Genomic DNA, 22,117 nt, shown 5'->3' on the forward strand with positions numbered 1-22,117 from the left:
GAGAAAAAATTGAATACTACATCGAAATGTGGATTGTGGATTGTGGATTGATGGGCAAAGGCATGGCGCGGCAATTGTCCAATTATTTTAAGTAGAGTCAACCAAATAAACGTGCTTTTGAAACTTTCATTAATTCAATCGCATTATTTTACTCTATTAAAATAGAGTAGAGTATGAGATAAATTCTACTCCGATCTCACTACCTCATTTCTGCACTTTGGTTCATCGCTTGCCTGTGCAAATGGAGTAGCAACAATGGCGGATTTTGTCAACAGCTCTACTTCGCATACTGCATTGGGGTACACAACTTACTCATTTAGTTGTTCATTCTACCGATTCTGCTCTCCTTTTACACACTCTATTTCATTGGTTTGTGTCGCCAGTTTTTTCTAATGTTAGGGTTCTTACTGCGAAGCAATTATTGATTTATAATGCGTGGGAGTGTGTTCTATATAACACGGACAGTAATTTCTCGCTCCAGGACTAGAATTTAGTGATATTTTAGTTGAACTTTGCATGGGGTAGGGTTGATGGAATTTGAAATGGTTGGTGGTATTCCTCACTTGAAAGATTTTAGGAGATTGCTAGCTGCTCACCCTCCGTCGTTTCTTTTTTACTTTTATTTATAATTTACCAGCTGCTTATTTCCTAAGATATGCCATTTGATATAATATAAATCTGCTGTACATATGATCAAATTTTACTGATGCTTTAACTTTCTGTTCAGTTCCGTGAAAGGGTGAGCAATAAGCAATATCCGAATGGTTTGTTAATCCCATCATCTCGACTTAGCTGGGAAGAAGTGTGATATCTAGTTTCTTTTGAAGCAAAATCTTATATTTCGTAATTTGTAGTTGTGCAGCTAAAAAACCCCTTCCACGTGTTGAGCTATAATGTTTTTTTAAGTCTAGAAAATATGAAGCGTGATTCAACATTAATATGCGATGTTTCTTTCTGTTGCCAGTTTGTTTGGTGGTTCAAGGTTCTCGTTGATGATGGTGGTGCTCTTACATCATGTGTTGAGTAAGAGAATTTCCTAGGATATTGGGCTTATGTATCTTCTGCGTGCCCCCCAACTTGCATTCAAACGAATTATTTCCATAGCTGTGAGGATTGCTGTGCTTCTGTGTGCCTATCACAAGTTATTCACAGAGCCGTGGTGTCACCTGGTGTCACCATTGGGTTTATATTTAAAAGAGGAGAAATACAGCAATTTTAATATGGAGCCATTGAAAAATCATAATATCATGCATTATCCACCAGAACATGGAAATGAAGATCATGGCCCTGTATCACTAGTTCACGGGACAGGTGCTTCAGGTCATGAAAATCCCAGTTTGCAATACCCAGAGAACCAATTTTCAGAACCTAAACCTGTACGTAACTTCTCTATACAGACCGGTGAGGAGTTCTCTCTCGAATTTATGCGTGACCGGGTGAATCCTAAGATTCCATTTATTCCAAATGTATATGGGGATCCCAGTTATGTGCCTGGTTACTTGGACCTGAAAGGCATTAGTCATACTGGATCCGGAAGTGGCTCTGATATACCCATGGTTTCTTCAATGGTAAAAACTTCTTCAGAAATTGAGCAGAGGAATGTGTCTTTATATGGAAACAGAGGCAACCATGGCTCTGTGCAAGCAAGACATGTCTATTCAGATTACAACAATCAGGGCATGCTTTATGTCTCGTCCGAGGCTTCTGATAGTTCATCACAGAAGCTTAAAGTTCTCTGCAGTTTTGGTGGTAAAATACTGCCTCGCCCCAGTGATGGAAAGCTCAGATATGTTGGTGGTGAAACACGCATTATCCGGATCAGCAAGGATATTACATGGCGGAACTTATGGTTGAAAACAACTGCAATTTATGATGAGACACACACCATAAAGTATCAGCTCCCTGGGGAGGATCTTGATGCTTTAGTCTCTGTATCTAGTGATGAGGATCTGCTGAACATGATGGAAGAGTGCAATTTACTCGGTGGAAGAGAAGAATCAAGAAAGCTTCGGATGTTTCTATTCTCTCTTGAAGATTTGGAAGATGCTCATTTCAGTCTAGCCAACGCTGATGGTGATTCTGAGTTTAAATATGTAGTTGCTGTCAATAGCATGGACATTGTGTCTAGGAAAACCTCTACCTTTCGTGGGTTAGCAAGCTCATCTGGAAACAATTTAAATAAATTGGACACTCTTAATGTCGAAAGGGAAAAAAGTAAGGATTCTAGTGATGTTCAGATAAATACCTCAGATATGGCTGGCTTTGTTGTCCCATCAACAGTTGGTGAATCTTCTAAATCCATTCTACCAAATTCCTCCAATGTTTCAGAAATTGCACACTTAGGTCATGGTCAGATCGTGCGCCATCATGAAGACAAGCATCAACCTCCCCAGTTTGACTATAATCTGTATCCGCCTTATCATGCCCCTTCAGGAAGTGCTGTGACTCAATCTTCTTATGGGGCTGTTTCTCAACATAAAGGCCTTGAAGGGAGGCCCCCAGGTTCCTCAGACACACAAGGCACACAGATACAAGAAAAGGAGGCAAAACTGAGAGTTGATGGTTCAGTTCAACCGGAAAGTAGGAGTAATGGTGGCAGAGAAGTTAATTTTCCAGATGAGGACTCAACAGTTGTGATCCCTAAACTGAACAAAGACTTATCTTCAAAAATGATTGAAGGGAGAACCCCAGAACCCGTTTCTGCCTCTAAACCTTTTGATGTTAAAACATCCCAACTATCTAAATCCAGTGGAAATGAGCATAATGCATCTGGTAATGATCCAGCTCCTGAATCTGTTAATTCAGAATCTGATCCTACTGCTCTGGGCCAATCTGAGTCTTCTATTCCTCCTCAAAGGGTCTATTATTCTGAACGAATTCCTCGAGAGCAGGGTGGCCCACTTAACAGAATATCAAAATCTGATGATTCTCGGGGTTCCCAATTTCTTATTAATCACTCTCATACTGATAGTGCCCAGCAGGATTTGGTTTCGGGATTTTCTGAAAAATTGCAAAATGGAAATGTAGATATTCCTGCCGAGCAATCTATTTCTACTTATCCTGCCGAGCCTGAAACCTTTGATAGCGAGCATCATAGAACTCAAATGGTAGAGGCACTTGATGTTAAAGACTCCTTGCATGTAAATCAAGACCCGACAGAGGTGGAAGTTGGTTTGAAGCTTCCCGCTGAGAGCCACGAGGGTTCAACAAAACATTCTGAAGATCCTACAGCTCATTGGGTTGATGGGGTCGGATGTCAGGCCATTCCTGATGATGCTCATGAGCATTCTCAACTTCCGAGAACCACAGGAGCTCACACAGAATCCAAGGCTGCTATACCCAGAACTGAGCAAGGAGACATACTTATTGATATCAATGATCGGTTCCCTCGTAATCTTCTTTCCGATATATTTTCAAAAGCTATTCTTTCTGATAACTCATCTGATATTGGTCCTCTACCTAAAGATGGAGCTGGTTTGAGTGTGAATATGGAAAACCATGAACCACAGCACTGGTCCTTCTTCCAGAGGCTGGCAGGGGATGAGTTTTTGAGAAGGGATGTCTCTCTTATTGATCAAGACCATGTTATACATTCCTATGCAAATACAAAGGTTGTAGATGCACCTTTGGCATATGACTTTGTGCCTCTTACGAGAGATGGAATTCCTCCTAGTCACCAAGAATTCCAGGAGAATTATGGCAAACATGATCAGAAAAATTCACCGCTTGGAGACCAACCTCACTCTATGGATCATCATTCTAATTATGATGCACCACAAGCGAAAGTCAATGAGGGCGTTCAGTATAGTGATTTGACGGATAATATGAGAATTCCAGATTCAAACTATGAGGTACCTTTTCTGATGAATATGCAGAATTAATTATTTTATGCTCAATACTGCTCTAATGGAACTTTTTGTAACTTTATTAATATTTCAGGATGGGATTGAACATATTGACTTGCCTCCTCTAGAACCGTCCTTGGAAGATTTTGACATCAACTCATTGCAGGTTAGTCTTAATTATTGCCCCTATAACCATTCTTCAAACCACAGCATGAAATGGTAAGTTAAATTGGTTGCAATCCCATGCTATTGCTATCTTGCAAAACAATTTTGTATTCTATATATTGTTAAAAGTGATGTGCTGTGGTATCTGTTAAAGTATTCAACATTGAATATTTGCTAATTTACAATTTCTTATCTTCGTTTTAATTGGAATAAAGAATAATGAATTTGTTGAATATTAGTGTAACTTTTTGGCTAAGTTGTCTGTAATCACACTAATTATGAATCTGTAACTATGTGATGGATGATTTGCAGATTATACAAGATGCAGATCTAGAAGAACTGAGGGAACTTGGTTCTGGCACATTTGGAACTGTATATCATGGAAAATGGAGGGGTTCAGATGTAGCAATCAAGCGCATAAAGAAAAGCTGCTTCACAGGAAGACAATCAGAGCAAGAGCGACTGGTACATGATTTAAAGTTCCTGTCACAAAAAAATTATTTTTGTCCTTTCAACATATTCTTTAAGGTCTGAAACATTATTTATTAAGATTTTTGTTTTGCATGTTTTGAAATTTGACCTATCGTTAAAATTGATAGTAAGCAAACTGAAGAGATCGGCAGCAATGTTGTTTCTCTTGAACTGTTCTATAATTTCTATTTAAGTTATTTTTATCACAAATGTATATTAGGCCTTGCTGGCATTGTTATTAAATAACTCAACACTTTCAGACCAATGAATTTTGGAGGGAAGCAGATATTCTTTCAAAGCTTCACCACCCGAATGTGGTAGCATTTTATGGTGTTGTACAAGATGGACCAGGGGGTACATTGGCTACTGTAGCAGAATTTATGGTTGATGGATCATTGCGACATGTTTTACTTCGTAAAGATAGGTATTACTTTCAACTGAGCTGTTGCAACTATTCAAGTCAATCAGGAGCCTATTACTCATTCTATGTTTATATTATTATCTTGACTTAAAGCATCGGCATCAAAATATTAATGTGGAAATATGTATTCATTCCACTTTTGCGATAGCTTTCATTCAATCAATGTTTATTAAATACCTTTTCAGACACCTTGATCGCCGGAAACGACTTATAATTGCCATGGATGCAGCTTTTGGGATGGAATATTTGCACTCAAAGAATATAGTGCACTTTGATCTGAAGTGTGACAATTTGCTTGTCAACTTGAAAGATCCTTCAAGACCAATATGCAAGGTCATCTACATGGGAACCTATTCTTCTTTTGCCTAGATTATTGATATCTTTGCTAGTTTTCATCATTCCTCATTAAGAATTATGTTTCCAGAGTTACACTTTTGGAATATTCTCTACCATTCATCGTCATCAGTATTTGATGTCACTGACTCACCAATCAGTATTCTGATATTGTTATGTAATTTATCAGGTGGCTGATTTTGGTCTATCAAAGATAAAGCGGAATACGTTGGTTTCTGGTGGAGTTAGGGGAACTCTGCCTTGGATGGCTCCGGAGCTACTAAATGGTAGCAGCAGTAAAGTATCTGAGAAGGTAACACCTGTAATCTACAGATTTACCTCCACAAATCAGACCTCATAGCATAGCAAATCTAGAAAGTCATTTATGATATTCAGAGACTCCATATGCTTTTATAATATTTTGTCGTTCGGTTCGGGTTTAGAAACATCCCTCTGTTAAGAGGAACTTTTCTGCATAAGCTAGTTCATTGGCATTGAATTACATAAGCTAGTTTCATAGGCTTATAGCCTTATACCTACAAAACCAACACTTTTTAACTATTCTAAAATTCTCTGCAAAGTACAGAGAGCAATTAAGTACTATATGAGTATATTTATAATATTTGATCCATAGCATCTCAAAATTTTATGTGCTATTAGGCCTAATAATTTCTGGATTTTGTTGTTTGCGTGGCAGGTTGATGTCTTTTCATTTGGTATTGTCTTGTGGGAGATACTCACTGGAGAGGAACCTTATGCAAACATGCATTACGGTGCTATCATAGGTTTGTTACGCAAGCTCATATACAGTCTTTTGTGGTTGTGGTATGAAGCAATTCATGGCTGTCATGAAATAACTTAAATCGCTGTGTACATGCATGGGAATTCAGCTTGGTACCTATAAATGTATGGAATATTTATTTTGCGAAATTGAGAATGACTTCTTGGAAAATATCATGAGGAAATTGCAAAATGTGCCTGTGCTGTGTTTTAGGAAAAGAGTAGGATGGATTTTGAAAGCCATCCAAAAACTCTCTTATGGATCACTTACTTGCCAATAACTTTGATTTCCAGTGTCGAGGGCTTAATATTGTCTTGTAACTGCTGCATTTGATTACAAGACTAAATGAGTGATAAAGATCTTGTATTCCATTAACCAGATTTTAGATTTTAGGGTGAGTTAAAATTATATTTTTATCTTCTTCTGGTGTCATCTTGCTATGGCTCTTGACTTGATCTTCCAATATGAAAAGTTTCTGCTTATTTCACCTGTAATTTTCTTGCACAAATTCTCAAGAATTCAGCGGGCTTTATGAAATTTGTCACATAGTAGCTAAATCATGCATCCTCTTTATGGGCTATTAGCCAAAGGCAAAATGCAGTAGAGGTTTTTTAGTATTTTGCATACGTTTAAAACTTGTATTCCATATGCAGGAGGCATTGTGAACAACACACTGAGGCCGACAATTCCAAGCTATTGCGATTCAGAATGGAAACTACTGATGGAACAGTGTTGGGCTCCGAATCCAGTGATGAGGCCATCATTTACTGAGATCGCTAGCCGCTTGCGTGTAATGTCGGCTGCAGCCCAGCCACGGAAGGCGGCAGCTTCATAGGGTTTAGGTATGTTCTTTAATTAGTTGACTCAATTGTACACAATATAGCACGTTGATCAACATATACATATACCGAGTTTATAGAACATTATATATTACTCCTGTACTATGAACAAAGTTCATTTATTTTCCTTGGTGTGGGTTTTCTCATTTGATTTTCAACTGATTACTGAAAGACAAGACAGGGCAATAAATGACAACGAAATAGCTTTACAATCACAACAGCAGGTGTCACGTGGATATTGATGCCGATCACGTGATACCCTCTGGTCTTTCCACACTGGAACTCAAGATTTGCCTCATTAGCGGCATCTGCCTCGCGCTCTTCAGTAGGGCTCCCCAAATCGATATTGGGTATCTGTACCTCTGAAACCCGAAGAATTAGGTAATGTACACCAGATACTCAAAAATTAATTTTAACTATTGGGTATTAGGATGTGTAGATTTTCGGGTATCGAGTATTTTCCTTTTACCTGAAAATTAATTTAAATTTTACAAATTATTAATTTAATTTAAAAACCTTAAGGGAGTTGGGGTTAGGGTACCCCCAACCCAAAACCAAAACACAATTAGATACAACGCTACTCTCGGCTCTCTCTCAAGTTCACTGTATCTGCTTCTCATGTTGCCGATGCCCTCTCCAAGGCCGTCGCCCACCCTGCCTCTCACACTGCTGCCGCCTTGTCCGATGCCCAAGCAAGCAGTGCTCGCCGTATCTACTGCCAACACCCACTGTCATTTTAAAAAAATTCGGGATTGGATACCCAAATCGGATATCCAGGTATCCTATTCAGAAACAAGGTCGGATATTGCGTATGGGATTTTGGGTTTATCGGGTTTGGATACCCAAAAATTTCCGGTCATCCTTCCATCACACCTAGGGGTCTGAGTGATGTCAATGTTAATACGGGTTTAAAGTTCATAGATGAATCTGAATAGCCTGCCAAATTTATAAAATGTGGATTTTATAGGATTAGGATTGTAAATTTGTAACTTCAAAAATAAATCTCAACAAGATTACCATTAGTGGTGAGTACTTTGTTTCTAGTTCAGTTTTTTTGCCCAAGCTGAACTGAAAAATTGAAATTTTGCGAAATTGAATAGAAATGAATTTATCCAAAAAACAAAAAACTGAACATGAAATATTGAAATTTGAACTGCAAAAACTGATCCGAACCGAAAAATTGAAATTTCATAGATACATAAAAAATACGAAAAACAAAAATCCAAACTACAAAAATTGAGCTCATAATAGGAGTCACTTGGTGTGGGCATGAGTTCTAAGTATTGAGATATGATGCCCCAGCGGCCGAAATCTAGCGGATTTGGCATGCCCCAATCAAATAGGTCGCTTATAATGAGACGGAGGAAGTATATAACAGTTAGATTCTTCGACTAAAAAACTGGGGTAATAGAAACTTATTCAAGAAATCAAGAAGGAAGCATGAAATGAAATTTGTAGAACATGCTATGTATATGTACATCTCTTCACCCGGGGCCTCGTGCGTCTAAACCTAGACCTAAGCACCTATGTTCACAACCCTAGTATACCACAATGAGTGTAGTATCATATGAAAAACATCAAACTTTACAGGCTTATCATGCCAAAGAAAATGCTTCTGCACCAACCTCACCCTTTGCTGCATCTCAGCATACCTCTTTTCTGGGATGGATGCAAGGATCTTCTTCAAGTTGGGAATGTCCTTCTCGAGTATAAACACCGCGAAGGACTCCCAGTTGAGCGTCTCGAAGAACGGGGGGATGTAGTTGTCTGATAAGATCACTGGCACGCACTCGTAAAAGATGGCCTCAACAACACGGGGGGTGTAGGGCTCGTATCCCTTGGCGCTGATGCAGTATTTGCTGCTCTTCATGTATTGGATGTAGGTCTGATCCTTCCCCTTCTGCAGCTTGCCGGAGATCTTCATGTCGGGGTCCTTGTTCTCCCAGTGGTCGAGCAAAATGGGGCGGAGATAGCCGTGCATTTTCCCTGCAAAGAAGGCTAGGATGTGGCGTTGGGAGGGTGGTTTCCCTCCGAGGCTCTTGAGAGGGCTCGTGGCATCTCGTACGTACGTTTCAGGTAGGGATATGTCCTTTCCGAACTGGAACCCTCCCTTGGCGTTCGCGTTGCATAGAGCTCTGATGCAGTTGTTCATAATCCGCCCCGTCTCTGCAGGTGCCTGAGCAAAAACAATAGAAGACAATTTTAGGGAGTCATGTACAATAATTGGAGAAACGATTCGACTACATAGCGTAAAGACTATTGAGATCAGAAGATGTACCCAATCATGGCAGGCAACGAGGAAATGGTCAGCCCCGTTGGTTCTGTCCCAGAAACGGTGTGTGGTCGTGATGTTCTTGAGGTAGCTACTCAGGTAACGGACCAAGTTCTTGCGACTGTGGGAGTCAGGCACATAGAGAACCTCCTGCAGCACGTGTGAGCTGAAGGGCAAGTAATAGAGATGGGCTTTGTCGCCGTTCTTGGTGACAAAATGCTTGTTTTCTTGCAGCTGCTTCATGAACCATCCTTCGGAAGCATATATCCCGTTGAGCTCGGGTTCATGGAAAATGGGCCTTTCTCCTTCGCTGTATATGTAAATCTTTAGAGTTTTTTCCATCAATTCGTAGCTCCTGCATACAAGGATCAGATCAGCATTGTCATTGAAGATCAATCACATGCAACTAACTTGCTTTGTTTTACCTTGCAAATGCAGAGAAGTTTCTGTAGATGCTAACATCGACACGAGGGTTCTTCGCCACAGAGTCTGCGCTCTCAATCAGTCTCTTCGCATTCAGCAATTCATCGTCTGCTTTTGAAGGCCACCTAGCTTTCTACAATGGGAAAAACCACTAGTAAGAAGCAGCAATTATCCAATATACGCCATAAATTCCAGTTAAATCCACACAAACCATAGAATGATACAAAACACGGCTCTGGCTCAGAAGATCATTCATCTTAGATATTGGCACGACCACAGTGGGCGCTCCCTTGATCCTTGTCGACTTAGGAGCCCTTCTGATGGCTGAATTGCTGACTTCAGTTGAAAGCTGACTGTGTGTCAAACTAGGCCTCTCTCTTACTGGAGACGAGGCATTGGAGGGTGAATAGAGTGGACTAGAAACCCGGGGAGTTCTGTCTTCATCTTTGATGGACGGAGGAACTGCATCTGCGCCTTGAAGGCTATCTACTGATGAGTTTCTCGCAGAAGTGTCACTCGAAATTGGCAGCTCGTGTTTGTGCTGATTACTACCTGTTTCTGCAGACAAACTCTTGTTGGAGAGGTTCATCTCCAGAAAATCTCCAGACGAGCGCTCAACTACACGCTCATCACCACCAAAAGCTTCACCAGAGCGCTTCCTCGTCTCTGGCTTCTTTTGCTCACCCACCACCTCTGTTACATTCTGAGACGCGCTAGAAGCATCCGGACCACCAGAAACTGTCCGATTAACTGGATCCCCCGTCCCATTAGCCGAGAAACTGTCTGCTGATGCTACTCCGGCTTTGCCAGTTGACAATAGAGATGATATAACATAGCCATATGGGAGTTCAATGTACTGAACCAATAAAACCAGTGAAAAGGCAAAAGCCATAAACCACAGCAGCCTTCGAGTTTCCATCACAACGACGTTGCTGAAACAACCAACAACTGGAGCAGTCGAGTTCTGCTGCTGAATCTGCGAAATTGGGTTTAAGCCATTTGTTTCATTCTAGTTGCATAGTAAACTAAGAAAATAAATGACATTATAAGCTTCTTTGTAGATAGTTCAAGCATATGCTATTTCATAACTAAAGCATTCTACTTTTGAAGATAATTTTATATCCACCGATATACAATTTGAGATTCTGTACTCAAACAACAAAGCTATTGAACTAAAGAAGAGCGAAATAAAGAAAGAATTGCAGTTAAGCTAACCTAGTGGAAAACAAGATTGGATTTTGATGAGTAGGAAGCAGAAATCAAAGCAAACACATGAAATTAATTGTTCAAATGAACAATAAGATCAACAACCAAGACCCCAAAAAAATGAAAAAATGGGCAAACAATTGCAGTTATTAATTTGGTGGTCTAACATAAATTCAGATACCAAACACACAAAATCCATGTTTCCTACTAGGAAACCATCTACCTCTCCTCTAACAAACAGAGTAATTAAAAAAGGAACAACAAATTCAAGAAATTCCCAAATTTTAAAAAAGATAACAGCAAATTCAAGAAATTTCCGAAATAAAAAAAGAATTATTTTACAACAAAAACACTAAGCTTGCAGAAGAAAAGAACAACTTCTTCAAGAAAATTTAAATTGAAAAAGAATTCATATTTAACAGAACACTAAGCTTGCAGAAGAAAAAAAATAAAGAAAGAAAAAGAGGCTTACTCATAAAACAAAGGTTACAGAACATCAAGATTCAAGAATTCGAGCTGAGGTACAAACAATGCTGCAGTTTTAGTGTTGAATTCTGAATGGCCGCCATGGAAAAAGAAAATCATGAACAGAAAAAGTTGGCTAAAAGGGAAGTGAAAATAAGAAATGATTCAACCTTGAACTCAGTGGTTTTCATTCAACAGCATTAATTGCGGAAGAATTAATAAAACAATTCTTTATTAATCTCAGTTCAAAGCTCTACACAAATGCATGTGCAGTAATGGAATTTGAAGAATTAAGAATTTTTGTCTGTTAAAAAAATACTGATATGAAAAATAAAAACTCCCTCTTGCATTTTATTATTGCAGAAAAGAGTGGCGTTTGTGCTTTAGTGGGAATTTCTACCTTACCAGTTTTACCTTTTTTCTCCATCAATTCAAGAATAATACCAGGATTCAATTTTTATTGCTGTTTTAGCCCTAATTAATAACAATGCGTACACATAAGGAATTAAATAAATAACTAAATTTTTATTGGTGTGTAAGCCTGTATTTCCCTGTTTCGAATCTGTTAATTTTACTGATTATTACTACTAGTACATTTCTTGCTAAGGTGTCCCTTTCTAAACAAAATGCCACTAAATCTATAGAAAATCATATACTCCTATAAATAAAAACATTTTTTATTGTGATGTTGCTATCAAATAATGCACCTTTTTTTATATATCTATTTACAAAAAAATAGAATATGAGTCACCATTATCTAATTAGAGCACTCCCAATGGAGTTCCCTTATTTCTCCCTTATTTCTCCCTAACTCCTGCCACATCAGCGCCACATCAGCATCACATTTTATCCCCAGTTTTTAGCCAACCCCTACAATGGTTTCTCCCTTATTTCTCCCTTATTTCTCCCTAACTCAACATTTCATTTTTACATCATCACTAATTTAATTGTTTTATTTTTATATATAATAAAGCTAGCTTATTTAATTTATAAAGATAAATCAAATAAATAGTAATAAAGTTCGTTGTATTAAACACGGGTACACATTACAACGAAGAAAATTAAAAAAAAAAAAAGTACACGAATGGAAATAAAAAATCAAAAAAAAAATTCAAAGAAAAAAAAATTCAAGGGCGGTGGGCGCGGTTTCTATTTGCCCACAATTCTTCGATGATATCGTGTTGTAGTGCTTGATGGGCCTCCTTCTGGTGTATGTCCATGAACGCCTGGAACCGTTCATGTTCGTTGTGCGGTACACCCTGGCGGGCGGACTCGGTTGAGACACCGTGACTCGATGATGCAACACTTGGGTCGTTGGTGACGTCGAGGACGCCTTCGTGTTCATCTTCGATGATCATGTTATGCATGATGATGCACGCATACATGATATCGGCAATATCCCCCTGGTAGAAAAAGCGCGTCGGACCCTTTACCAGTGCAAATCGCGATTGGAGCACCCCAAATGCCCTCTCCACATCCTTGCGCGCAGACTCTTGCGCTCGGGCAAAATACCTTCTTCTATCTCCGAGTGGGCATCTGATCGTCTTCAGAAACACGGGCCATTGCGGATAGATGCCGTCAGCCAGGTAGTACCCCATGTTATGCACATTGCCATTGGCCGTGAATTCGATGGAGGGGCCTAATCCGTTGATCCGCTCGTTGAAAAGGGGCGAGGAATTGAGAACATTTAGGTCGTTGTTCGACCCGGCTATACCAAAATAAGCATGCCAAATCCAAAGCCGTTGGTCGGCAACGGCTTCAAGAATGATGGTGGGATGCGTACCTTTGTAGCCGGTAGTAAACTGGCCTCGCCACGCGGTTGGGCAGTTCTTCCACTGCCAGTGCATACAGTCGATGCTGCCGAGCATCCCCGGAAAGCCGTGGGTCCTCCAGTGCCAATCCAGTAGGAACTGGCAGTCAGCTGCGTCCGGCGAGCGAAGGTAGTGCTCCCCAAATATCTCTCGCACGCCCTGACAGAAATTCTTCAGGCACTCGTTGCCAGTCGTCTCGCCGCATTGCAGATACTCATCGAACATGTCGGCGGACCCTCCATATGCCAACTGCCGGATGGCAACAGTGCATTTCTGTAGGGGCGATAGTCCGGGCTTCCCTGCTGCGTCTCGCTGGAGCCGGAACTCGGGGTAACGCGCGGACAACGCATTAACAATGCGCAGGAAGAGGGAGCGGCGCATTCTGAACCGGCGACGAAATACATCTGCCGGATAACGTGGTTCCTCCGCGAAATAATCGGCGAACAGCCGATCGTGCGCACCAGTGTGGTTGCGAGGGATGTATCGGCGCCGCCGGCGGATTGGCCGTTGGGGGGGTGGCTGCTGCATTCGAGCGATCTCGCTTTGTATGCAGCGGGAGATATAGTTGTTGATTGGGTTGTTGGCGAAACCCGCTACATCCCATCCGGTGGGAGCGGGAGGTACCTCTTCTTCGGAAGAAGAATGTGATATTTCCTCGTCGGACTGAGCACGAGACGATGAATCAGAACTCATTTAATAAAGATGGAGAGAAAAAAGATTGAAAATTTGTGTGAATGAAGTTTGTGGGTGATGAATGGAGGAAGAGGATGAAATATTTATAGGGGTGGGATAAAATAGCCGTTCGGCCAAAAAAAAAAAAAAAAATTTTAAAAATCGCCGATTATCGCCGAGCGTCGCCCACAGTGGCCGGCGATCGCTCGGCGATAATCCGGCGATAAATCGCCACTCGGCGAAGCAACGGTAACATTATCGCCGAATTATCGCCGACTTCGCCACAATGGCCGGCGATAATTCGGCGATAATCGGCGATTTATCGCCGAGAATTCGCCACCTCCATTGGGAGTGCTCTTAGGGTTATTTCTTCACCAGGATAGTATTTATTTCTAAAAACAAAGTATAACCAAAGTAGTCGTGGACCACAGATATCTACTTGTGATATTCTTGACACTCTGTTCACATGATTCCTTCATCTTGACGTTGAACTATCATGTGAAAAAAGTCTAAATTTGCACATAACTCTACGCCAAATATGATGCTTCACAAAGTACAAGATCCAATTTTAATTTTAATATATTACTCTTTGGAGTTTCATTAATAAGTTAGACTCAAAACAAGTCCCAACACTTCTAGCATCCGAAGACTTTTTAGAGAGTTTATAAATGAATTCAGAAGGAGGCCCATTATAACTTTGAAGCATTCTAATAAAAATTTCAATTTTTTTTAGGGAAGAAGTAATAGTATATTCATTCTAAGTATATCATTAAAGTAAAAAAGTTATGTCAATTATTTTCCATAACAATTTTTCACTTTCTATCTCCCATATCCATAATTTTACAAAGAAGATGGTTATAAATAAGTAGAGGTAAGGTCAGAAGGAGGGTTGCTCCCTTCAACTTCAACTTTAGCTTCAACTTCAACATGACTTTCTCTGTCTCGAACTTAGAATTCTCTTGCAAAGAAAATTTACCTACAACAAGCAAGACCAACAACAAAACATAGTCCAAGGAGCCCAGCTAGGAAGACAACAGTTCCCCCTTGTGGAGGGTAGTTCTGACTGTTTAGAAGACGACTTGGTCACTTGGACAAAGGCGACCCACTTGACAAGCCTCCCCATCACCCAAACCTCGATCGAGATTCAATTTTCACCCTACACCCTGTTTCTATAAATTCCTAAACATGATCATGTCAAGAAAACTAGACAGATCTTGCAATGTCCCAAGAGATGGTATAAACCTTCTTTATGTGCAACAAAAACGAAATTAGCTACACAGTAATACATCAACATTTTCATACCATTATCATTATAGCATAAAATCAAAATTGATGCGAGTCACATTCCATTTCTATAAAAATACATCCTTTTTTTCTTGTGTGTGTGTGTGTGTTATAGTAACAAATAAAGAAACTAGTATTACACTATATCATAATCCAAGAAGCATTAGGGCATTCGCAATGGTGCGGACGATGCGACGAACGATGCATCGTCAGTCGCATCGTCCGCCACTGCAGCATCGCGGACGATGGGTTAACCATCGTCCGCGCCCGATAGATCGTCCGCGGACGATGCGCGGAGGATACCCATCGTCCGCCACTGTGGACGAAGCGAACGATGGGCACGCGTTTCGAATTTTTTTTGAATTTTTTCAAATTTATTTTCTTATTTAAACTCTACTATTCACTACCATTTCACACACTCCAATTTCACATCTCTTCAATTTCTCTTCAATTATTCTCTCTCATCGACTCAAAAATGAATCCCGACGACTACGATTTGAGTACATCGGATGGCTGCAGACGGCCTTGACTCGAGCCTTGTTCGATGCCGTTAATGAAGCCAAGGCGGAATGCTTGGCACAAATGCAGCGGGAGCAGGCGGCGGCGGCGGAGGCGCGGGTCCCTCGCCCGATACGACGGCGGACGTTTGTCCCCCGCGAGCACGACGTAGCGCACGAACGTCTGTTCGCAGATGATTTTGCCGAGAATCCAAGGTGGGGCCCGAATGTTTTTCACCGCCGTTTTAGAATGAGCCGAGATTTTTTTCTCCGCATTGTGCACACGTTGGAGGCCCGTGATGAGTACTTCCAGTATCGGGAAGACGGGATCGGCAGACCCGGACTTACGCCGTTGCAGAAGTGCACGGTTGCGATCCGCCAGTTGGCCTACGACACAACAACGGATATGTTCGACGAGTACCTTCACGTCGGGGATACAACTGGGCGCGAATGTCTGAAGAATTTTTGTAAGTTAGTTGTGGAGGCTTTTGGCGGCACATATTTGCGACGTCCGACTGCTGACGATTGCCAGAGCCTGATGCGGATGCACGAGACGGTGCACGGCTTCCCTGGGATGCTAGGGAGCATCGACTGTGTGCACTGGCAGTGGAAGAACTGCCCGACGGCCTGGAGAGGCCAATTTACTAGCGGCTACAAGGGCAGCACCCGACGATGATCCTAGAAGCCGTCGCTGACCACCGCCTCTGGATCTGGCATGCCTACTTTGGTATAGCCGGGTCGAACAACGACATCAACGTCCTCAACTCGTCCACCCTATTCGCCGATCAGTGCAGGGGTCGCGGTCCGGCCATTCAGTTCACTGCCAACGGCCGCACACATCATATGGGGTACTACTTGGCCGATGGCATATACCCTAGGTGGCCTGTTTTTTTGAAGACGATCAGCTGCCCAATTGGTGAGAGGAGAGTCTTGTTTGCGGCAAAGCAGGAGTCCGCGCGGAAGGATGTGGAGCGGACTTTTGGGGTGCTCCAATCGCGGTGGGCAATCGTGAAAGGTCCGGCGCGTTTCTGGTATAAGGAAGTCATCGCCGACGTCATGTATGCGTGTCTGGTACAAGGAAGTCATCGCCGACGTCATGTATGCGTGCATCATCATGCATAACATGATAGTCAAACAAGAACGTGGCCATGTCACCAATTGGGTGGATGATGAAGCCGGATCTAGCTCCAGCACGGCGACCTCGCCGGTCACTCGAGGATTACCGACTGGCTTCGGTGCGGTTCTAGAGCGACAGACCTCAATGCGCAACCAACAAGACCATACTCAGCTCATGACCGACATGATTGAAGAAGTTTGGACCTGCAACCGCCGCTGTTGAGAAATTGTAGTTTTTTTATTTCGTATTGTAATGTTTGAATTTTAATGAAATGAAGTTAGTTTTTCAAATTTTGAAGTATTTAAATATTCAAATTATAGAAAAATGCTTAGAGCGTCGCTTAGGGCAGACTATAGTCCGCTTAGGGCAGACTATAGTCCGCTCCACTGCAGGTGGAATAGGAGGAGGATAAAATGCTGACATGGCGGTGTATAGGGCGTCGCTTAGGGCGTCCCATTGTGGATGACCTACATGATTGGAACTTGACGAAGGTGAAAGCACAGATGGAGAGGCAATGTAGAGAGTCATTAGATACATCATCTTGCAAACTCTTCTTTTGCATAGAGAATTTAGTGGCAACTCCCTCAAATTGAGCCTTATTATTACCCATTATTGCTTACATAAAAGTAAAACACCAAATTTGGTAGCAGCAGCTCTTGTTCAGATTGAAAATATAAGTATTTCTATATCTAACTTGTTGATACAAATCTAGCTGCACCATTTGTTTCATAAAACTCAGTCTATTGAATAAGTACTATAAAGAGAAAAGACAAAAAAAAGCAATCTTGAGGATTCAAAGATTGTATAGACAATGCTATGCTATGCTAATGTGAACGAATGACAACAGCCACAACAAATCTTTGCTACATACTCCGTAATTACGAATCAAGTTTGCTCTTTTTGCTGCCGCTGTTTTCTGTCTTCTTCTTCCTCTTCTTCGTCTTCTCGTGTCCATCAGATTCGACATCGTTGATAATCGGCTTTTCGATTTCTGTGATGGAATTCTTGGTCATGGAGTGGTACTGGACGAGGCGGTTGAAGGCGTCGGAGGTTCGCTGCAGGTAGATGGAAACAGCAGGGGAGGCGCCGTTCTCCACGGCGGAGAAGCGGGACACGAGCTTCGCCGCTCGGGATAGAGAGATTGGCTTTGTGGACACAACGCGCCCCGTTATTTTCATCTCAGGCGGCGGCGGCGGAGGTTTGATTATGTTTCAAATTTTAGGGCTCATCTGTTCTTTATAAACATTGAAAATTCCTTTCCACGCTCAATTATTCCCAATTTTCAATTGGATCCAACTAGAGATGTCAAATGGGTCGGACCGACCCAGACTAGTCCGGCCCAGGCCCGACCCGGTAGAGAAATAGTGCGGGCTTGGCCTGGGCTTAATAGTGTAATCGAGCTCCTATTGGGCCATTTTATAAGCCCAGGACCGGCCCGGGCCCAGGACCATCTGGAGCGCGGCCCAGGACCGGCCCAGTACATTTCTTATAAAATCAGTAATATAGTGTGTTTTATGAAATAATCTATGCTTAATTTTTTTATATTATTTCAAATTGGCACGTTTACCAAAAATAATTAATGAATCACGCTCGTTATTTTTCATTGGTCAAATTTCCATTTATCCTTACCCATAAGTCATAATGTTGTACATGTATCTATGTAGACTATATTCAAAATTAATTCCTAAATTAATGCTATAAATATTCTCTTCTACTTATTGTCATTATTCTCGATATAACTATAATGTGATGATCAAGCCATAATGTTGTACATGTATCTACTATATTCAAAATTAATTCCTAAATTAATGCTATAAATATTCTCTTCTACTTATTGTCATTATTCTCGATATACCTATAAAGAAGGCAATTCCTAGAAATCGTGAATTGTGTAATCGTGTTATACAAATTGATTTGTATAACTAGGATTAGTTGTTAATTAGTTTTAATTTTGATTTCCATAATTATAGTGATTGGTTGTTAATCGTACTCCTAGACTTAATCAATATCTCCATAATTATAGATATTGATTGTTAACTAATTTATGACTTTATAAAATAGTGGATTCTAGAACTAAAGATATTTGCACTAATATACAGATTTATTGTTCCATGATTATAGTGATAGTTATTTTTATTTTTTATGTATTTATATATTATAATATTTATATAGTAGTTCGTGTATTTTAGTAGGTGTTTCTTTAATTCCTGATTTTATGGGATTATATAATCTAATTATGTGTGGGTTGACTACTTAAATTTTCGAGCAAATTAGCATGGCAGCAACTAATTATGTGTGGGTTAATTATAGACCATATCTAATTATGCATATGGTAATTATATATAAGACTATAATATAGTATATATGTATATAACTTTTGCTTATGCGTGTGTTTAGGGCTCATAACCACAATAAAAATATTTAACTTGGCCCGGCCCAGCCCAGCCCAGCCCACATACCAACTGGGCCCGGGCTTGGGCTGGGCTCATTCTATAAACCAAAACCCAGGCCCGGCCCAGCCCGCCACAGACATGGGCCTGGGACGGGCTGGGCTCAAATCTCGTCGGGCCTCACTGGGCCCGGCCCGGCCCGGCCCACTTGACATCTCTAGATCCAACTTTCAAAAACCATTCAAATAATTGAAATAATATAGCGGATGGTGGAACTCATAAATAATAAAATAAAATGAAGAAAAATATTTTGATAAATAGATATGGATTATTTTTAACTGAAACAAACGAAAAAGGAAATTCGACTTATTTTCATGGGACGAAGGAAGTACTCCATCTTTTATACAATATACTATATAAAGAGGAATATTGACATCTAATATCATGAAATTTTCAAAAAGTTGGGTTTTTTCCCAAAAACTTTAAAATTGGTAAATAATATCACGAACTTTACCCCATGTTTGTTTTTTCTCACGAATGAAAAAAATTCAATAAATAATATTATCATACAAATTTTTTTCCGTAATTTCTCGACAACAATTTTGAGAGCTTCAAGTTTTTCAATCTTTGAAGATAGTTTTTCTTGAAAGCACACCCTCCAAAATTGTTCTTCAATCTATTAAAATAACATGAATTTTTTCATTTGTGGAAAAAACAAACCCGAAGTTAAAGTTCATGATATTATTTGCCAATTTTAAAATTTGTGGGAAACACTTAACTTTTTGAAAGTTTCATTATATTAAATGTCAATATCCCATATAAATAATAGTAGTACTCTCTCTGTCCTACAATATGAGTCATATTTTGTGTAGGCATGAGTCTTAAGAAATGTAAAGAATAATGAGTTGGAAAAGTTAGTGAGGCCTAAATTTTTATATCAATTTTATAATAAAATGTGAATGAAGTAAGTTAGAAGAATGTGAGACCTACTTACCATATATATGGTAAAAATAGTTTGAACCTTTTTCTTTATATTTACTAGTATGACAACGGTGCTATACACAGACTAGGATATTTTTAAAACATTGACTTAGATTATAAATTAATTAAATAAAATCAAAAATAATATCATTATATGAAAATGGTAATGAAAATGTACTCCAAAAATATACATTTCATTATTTTAAAGAAAAAAAAAATAATTTAGTGTTTTATTGTATGAATAAAATAATGAGATACGAGGAATAACATCCCTATTGTGCTTCTCTCTATAGCAGAAGATCCAAACTCGTCCGCAAAGATGATATCTTGGAAGCTTTTAAAGGTTACTAAGTAAATGCCAACCTTTTAGAGCATGTTTAGTAGACTATCTATGTTACAACTGCTTAGATTAATGGTGATGATATATATCATAGATTATGTTATTCATACTTTTATATGGTATGTTTAACAATTTAACAAAAATTTGAAATTATCTTTAATTTATTTGATGCAAATATAGAAATCATCTTGAATCTGTAAAGATTAAAATAATTTTAATAATATGTATGCATAAATGAAGAAAATGAAGAAAATGGATGGCAACTTAGTAATTTATTCCACTTTTTTTAATTAAATTTTCAACATTGTTAATGTAAGTATGTAACCCATCAAAAATTACTTTACAAATTTCTAAAACTTACGTAATTATAATCTTAAAAACAAAAAATTACATCAAAAGTTATACTACTCCCTCCGTCCCACAAAAGACGTCACACTTATAGGACGGCACGTGATTTTAGGAGGTTTTATTTTGTGTGTTAAATGGAGAAAGAAAATATAATTTTTATATTTATGTGAGAGTGAACTTTTTCCAAAAAGGGATATGTGACACCTCTTGTACGAGAAACTAAAAAGGAAAGTGTAACATCTTTTGTGGGACGAGACGGAAGTAGTATAATTTAAAGTCATGGTTAGATTACTGTGATGAAATGAGGTATTTATAGATGATTTTAGAATGGACATGATAAATTAAAAAAAATGAAAGAATGATAATATTTGGGGAGTGAAAAAAATTTATTGATTTTAATTTTTTTGCTGATTTTTTTTAAATAGCTAAAACATCGTCTACTTGCGGGGGGCAAATGGGCGTCACCGCCCCACAATAGAATGTCACATGGTCCCTCCAAATAGCGCTCAAAACTCCATTTCGAGCAACCTGTCCCATGGGATACCTGCAACGACATCTCGTGTTCATTCCGTCCCTGCAAAAGGGGACAACCCTCCAAAACACGCACTGTTGTGGATGCTCCAACATAGCTATCAAATTGCCTCTACTGATTTAATAATGTACAAACTTCTTATCTTTAACTAAGGAAAATTTTCATTTAAATACTGCCTCTTTCTCATTCAAGATGACAACCCTTATTTGTCCCAATCAAGATAACCATTTTTCAATTTTGGAAATAACCTCATCTCTCATCTCTCCTCATTAAAATATTCAACTACCTTTTTCCTTTCTACTTTATTCCACCTAAAATACGTCCTAAAATCTTGTGCCACTCAAGAATATGGTCATCTTAAGTGAGACGGAGTGAGTAATAATTTTTGATTGACTTTTGTAATCTCATAACTTTTGTATATTTATCAATTGTCTTATATAATTACAATATTTGTATGTGACTTTTGTACTTTTCATTATTGTATATTCACCGGTTACATAAATATAGAACAATGTTAAATCTCTACAATCGACCATCTGTTAGAGTTTGTATACTAGAAATCACTTTTCGAGTGATTGAATACTGTTAAAACTCTTATTTTATTTTTCAAAGGAATAAACAGATTATTTTTGTCATAATGTTGTTATGTTTTACATTTAATGGATGTTTATTATGTTGGGGTTTGGAGCCCCTTGCACAACGAAAGACTTGTACAAAACAAATAAATCAGATAAGGATCTATTTGACCGATTATGCGATTAATCAATTCACATGTTAAACAGATAATTGCATGCTAGAACACAAATAATTCATGCTCAAAGAAAGTAAATCCTAAACATGAATTCTACGGTTTAGAGTAACCGATTTGATTCTCCAAAGAATCGTCGATTGCTCGCGCCTTCTCCACGATGATCTTCAAAACTA

At 39.4% G+C, this 22,117-nt stretch overlaps 2 protein-coding genes across 4 annotated transcripts; one reads left to right on the plus strand and one right to left on the minus strand.

Annotated features, from left to right (window-relative positions):
• Window positions 1-7,289, plus strand: LOC125188946 (RAF-like serine/threonine-protein kinase 20). 3 transcript variants are annotated; one of them, XM_048086062.2, is made up of 10 exons: window positions 1-299; window positions 965-3,851; window positions 3,940-4,011; window positions 4,323-4,475; window positions 4,742-4,905; window positions 5,088-5,235; window positions 5,426-5,548; window positions 5,933-6,020; window positions 6,670-6,858; window positions 7,033-7,289. In XM_048086062.2, exons 2-9 carry the CDS (start codon window positions 1,053-1,055, stop codon window positions 6,849-6,851), a joined length of 3,729 nt encoding a protein of 1,242 aa, XP_047942019.1. In that variant the 5' UTR covers window positions 1-299; window positions 965-1,052; the 3' UTR covers window positions 6,852-6,858; window positions 7,033-7,289. The 3 variants fall into 3 exon arrangements, with proteins under 3 accessions (XP_047942019.1, XP_047942018.1, XP_047942017.1); XM_048086061.2 differs by having other exon boundaries at window positions 7,037-7,289; XM_048086060.2 differs by lacking the exon at window positions 7,033-7,289 and having other exon boundaries at window positions 6,670-7,001.
• Window positions 7,290-8,255: 966 nt separating this feature from the next.
• LOC125189229 (putative glycosyltransferase At3g07620) lies at window positions 8,256-11,578 on the minus strand. Its single transcript, XM_048086520.2, has 6 exons — window positions 11,392-11,578; window positions 11,229-11,310; window positions 9,762-10,526; window positions 9,553-9,683; window positions 9,134-9,482; window positions 8,256-9,031 (listed from the first exon to the last, which is right to left on the minus strand). The coding sequence occupies exons 3-6, from the start codon at window positions 10,467-10,469 to the stop codon at window positions 8,372-8,374; spliced, it is 1,848 nt and encodes a 615-aa protein (XP_047942477.1). The 5' UTR covers window positions 10,470-10,526; window positions 11,229-11,310; window positions 11,392-11,578; the 3' UTR covers window positions 8,256-8,371.
• Between the last annotated feature and the right edge of the window lie 10,539 nt (window positions 11,579-22,117).

This window comes from Salvia hispanica, chromosome 5 (assembly GCF_029641045.1).
Source record: "Salvia hispanica isolate PSC_SH4W2 chromosome 5, Shi_PSC_v1, whole genome shotgun sequence".
NCBI lineage: Eukaryota > Viridiplantae > Streptophyta > Magnoliopsida > Lamiales > Lamiaceae > Salvia > Salvia hispanica.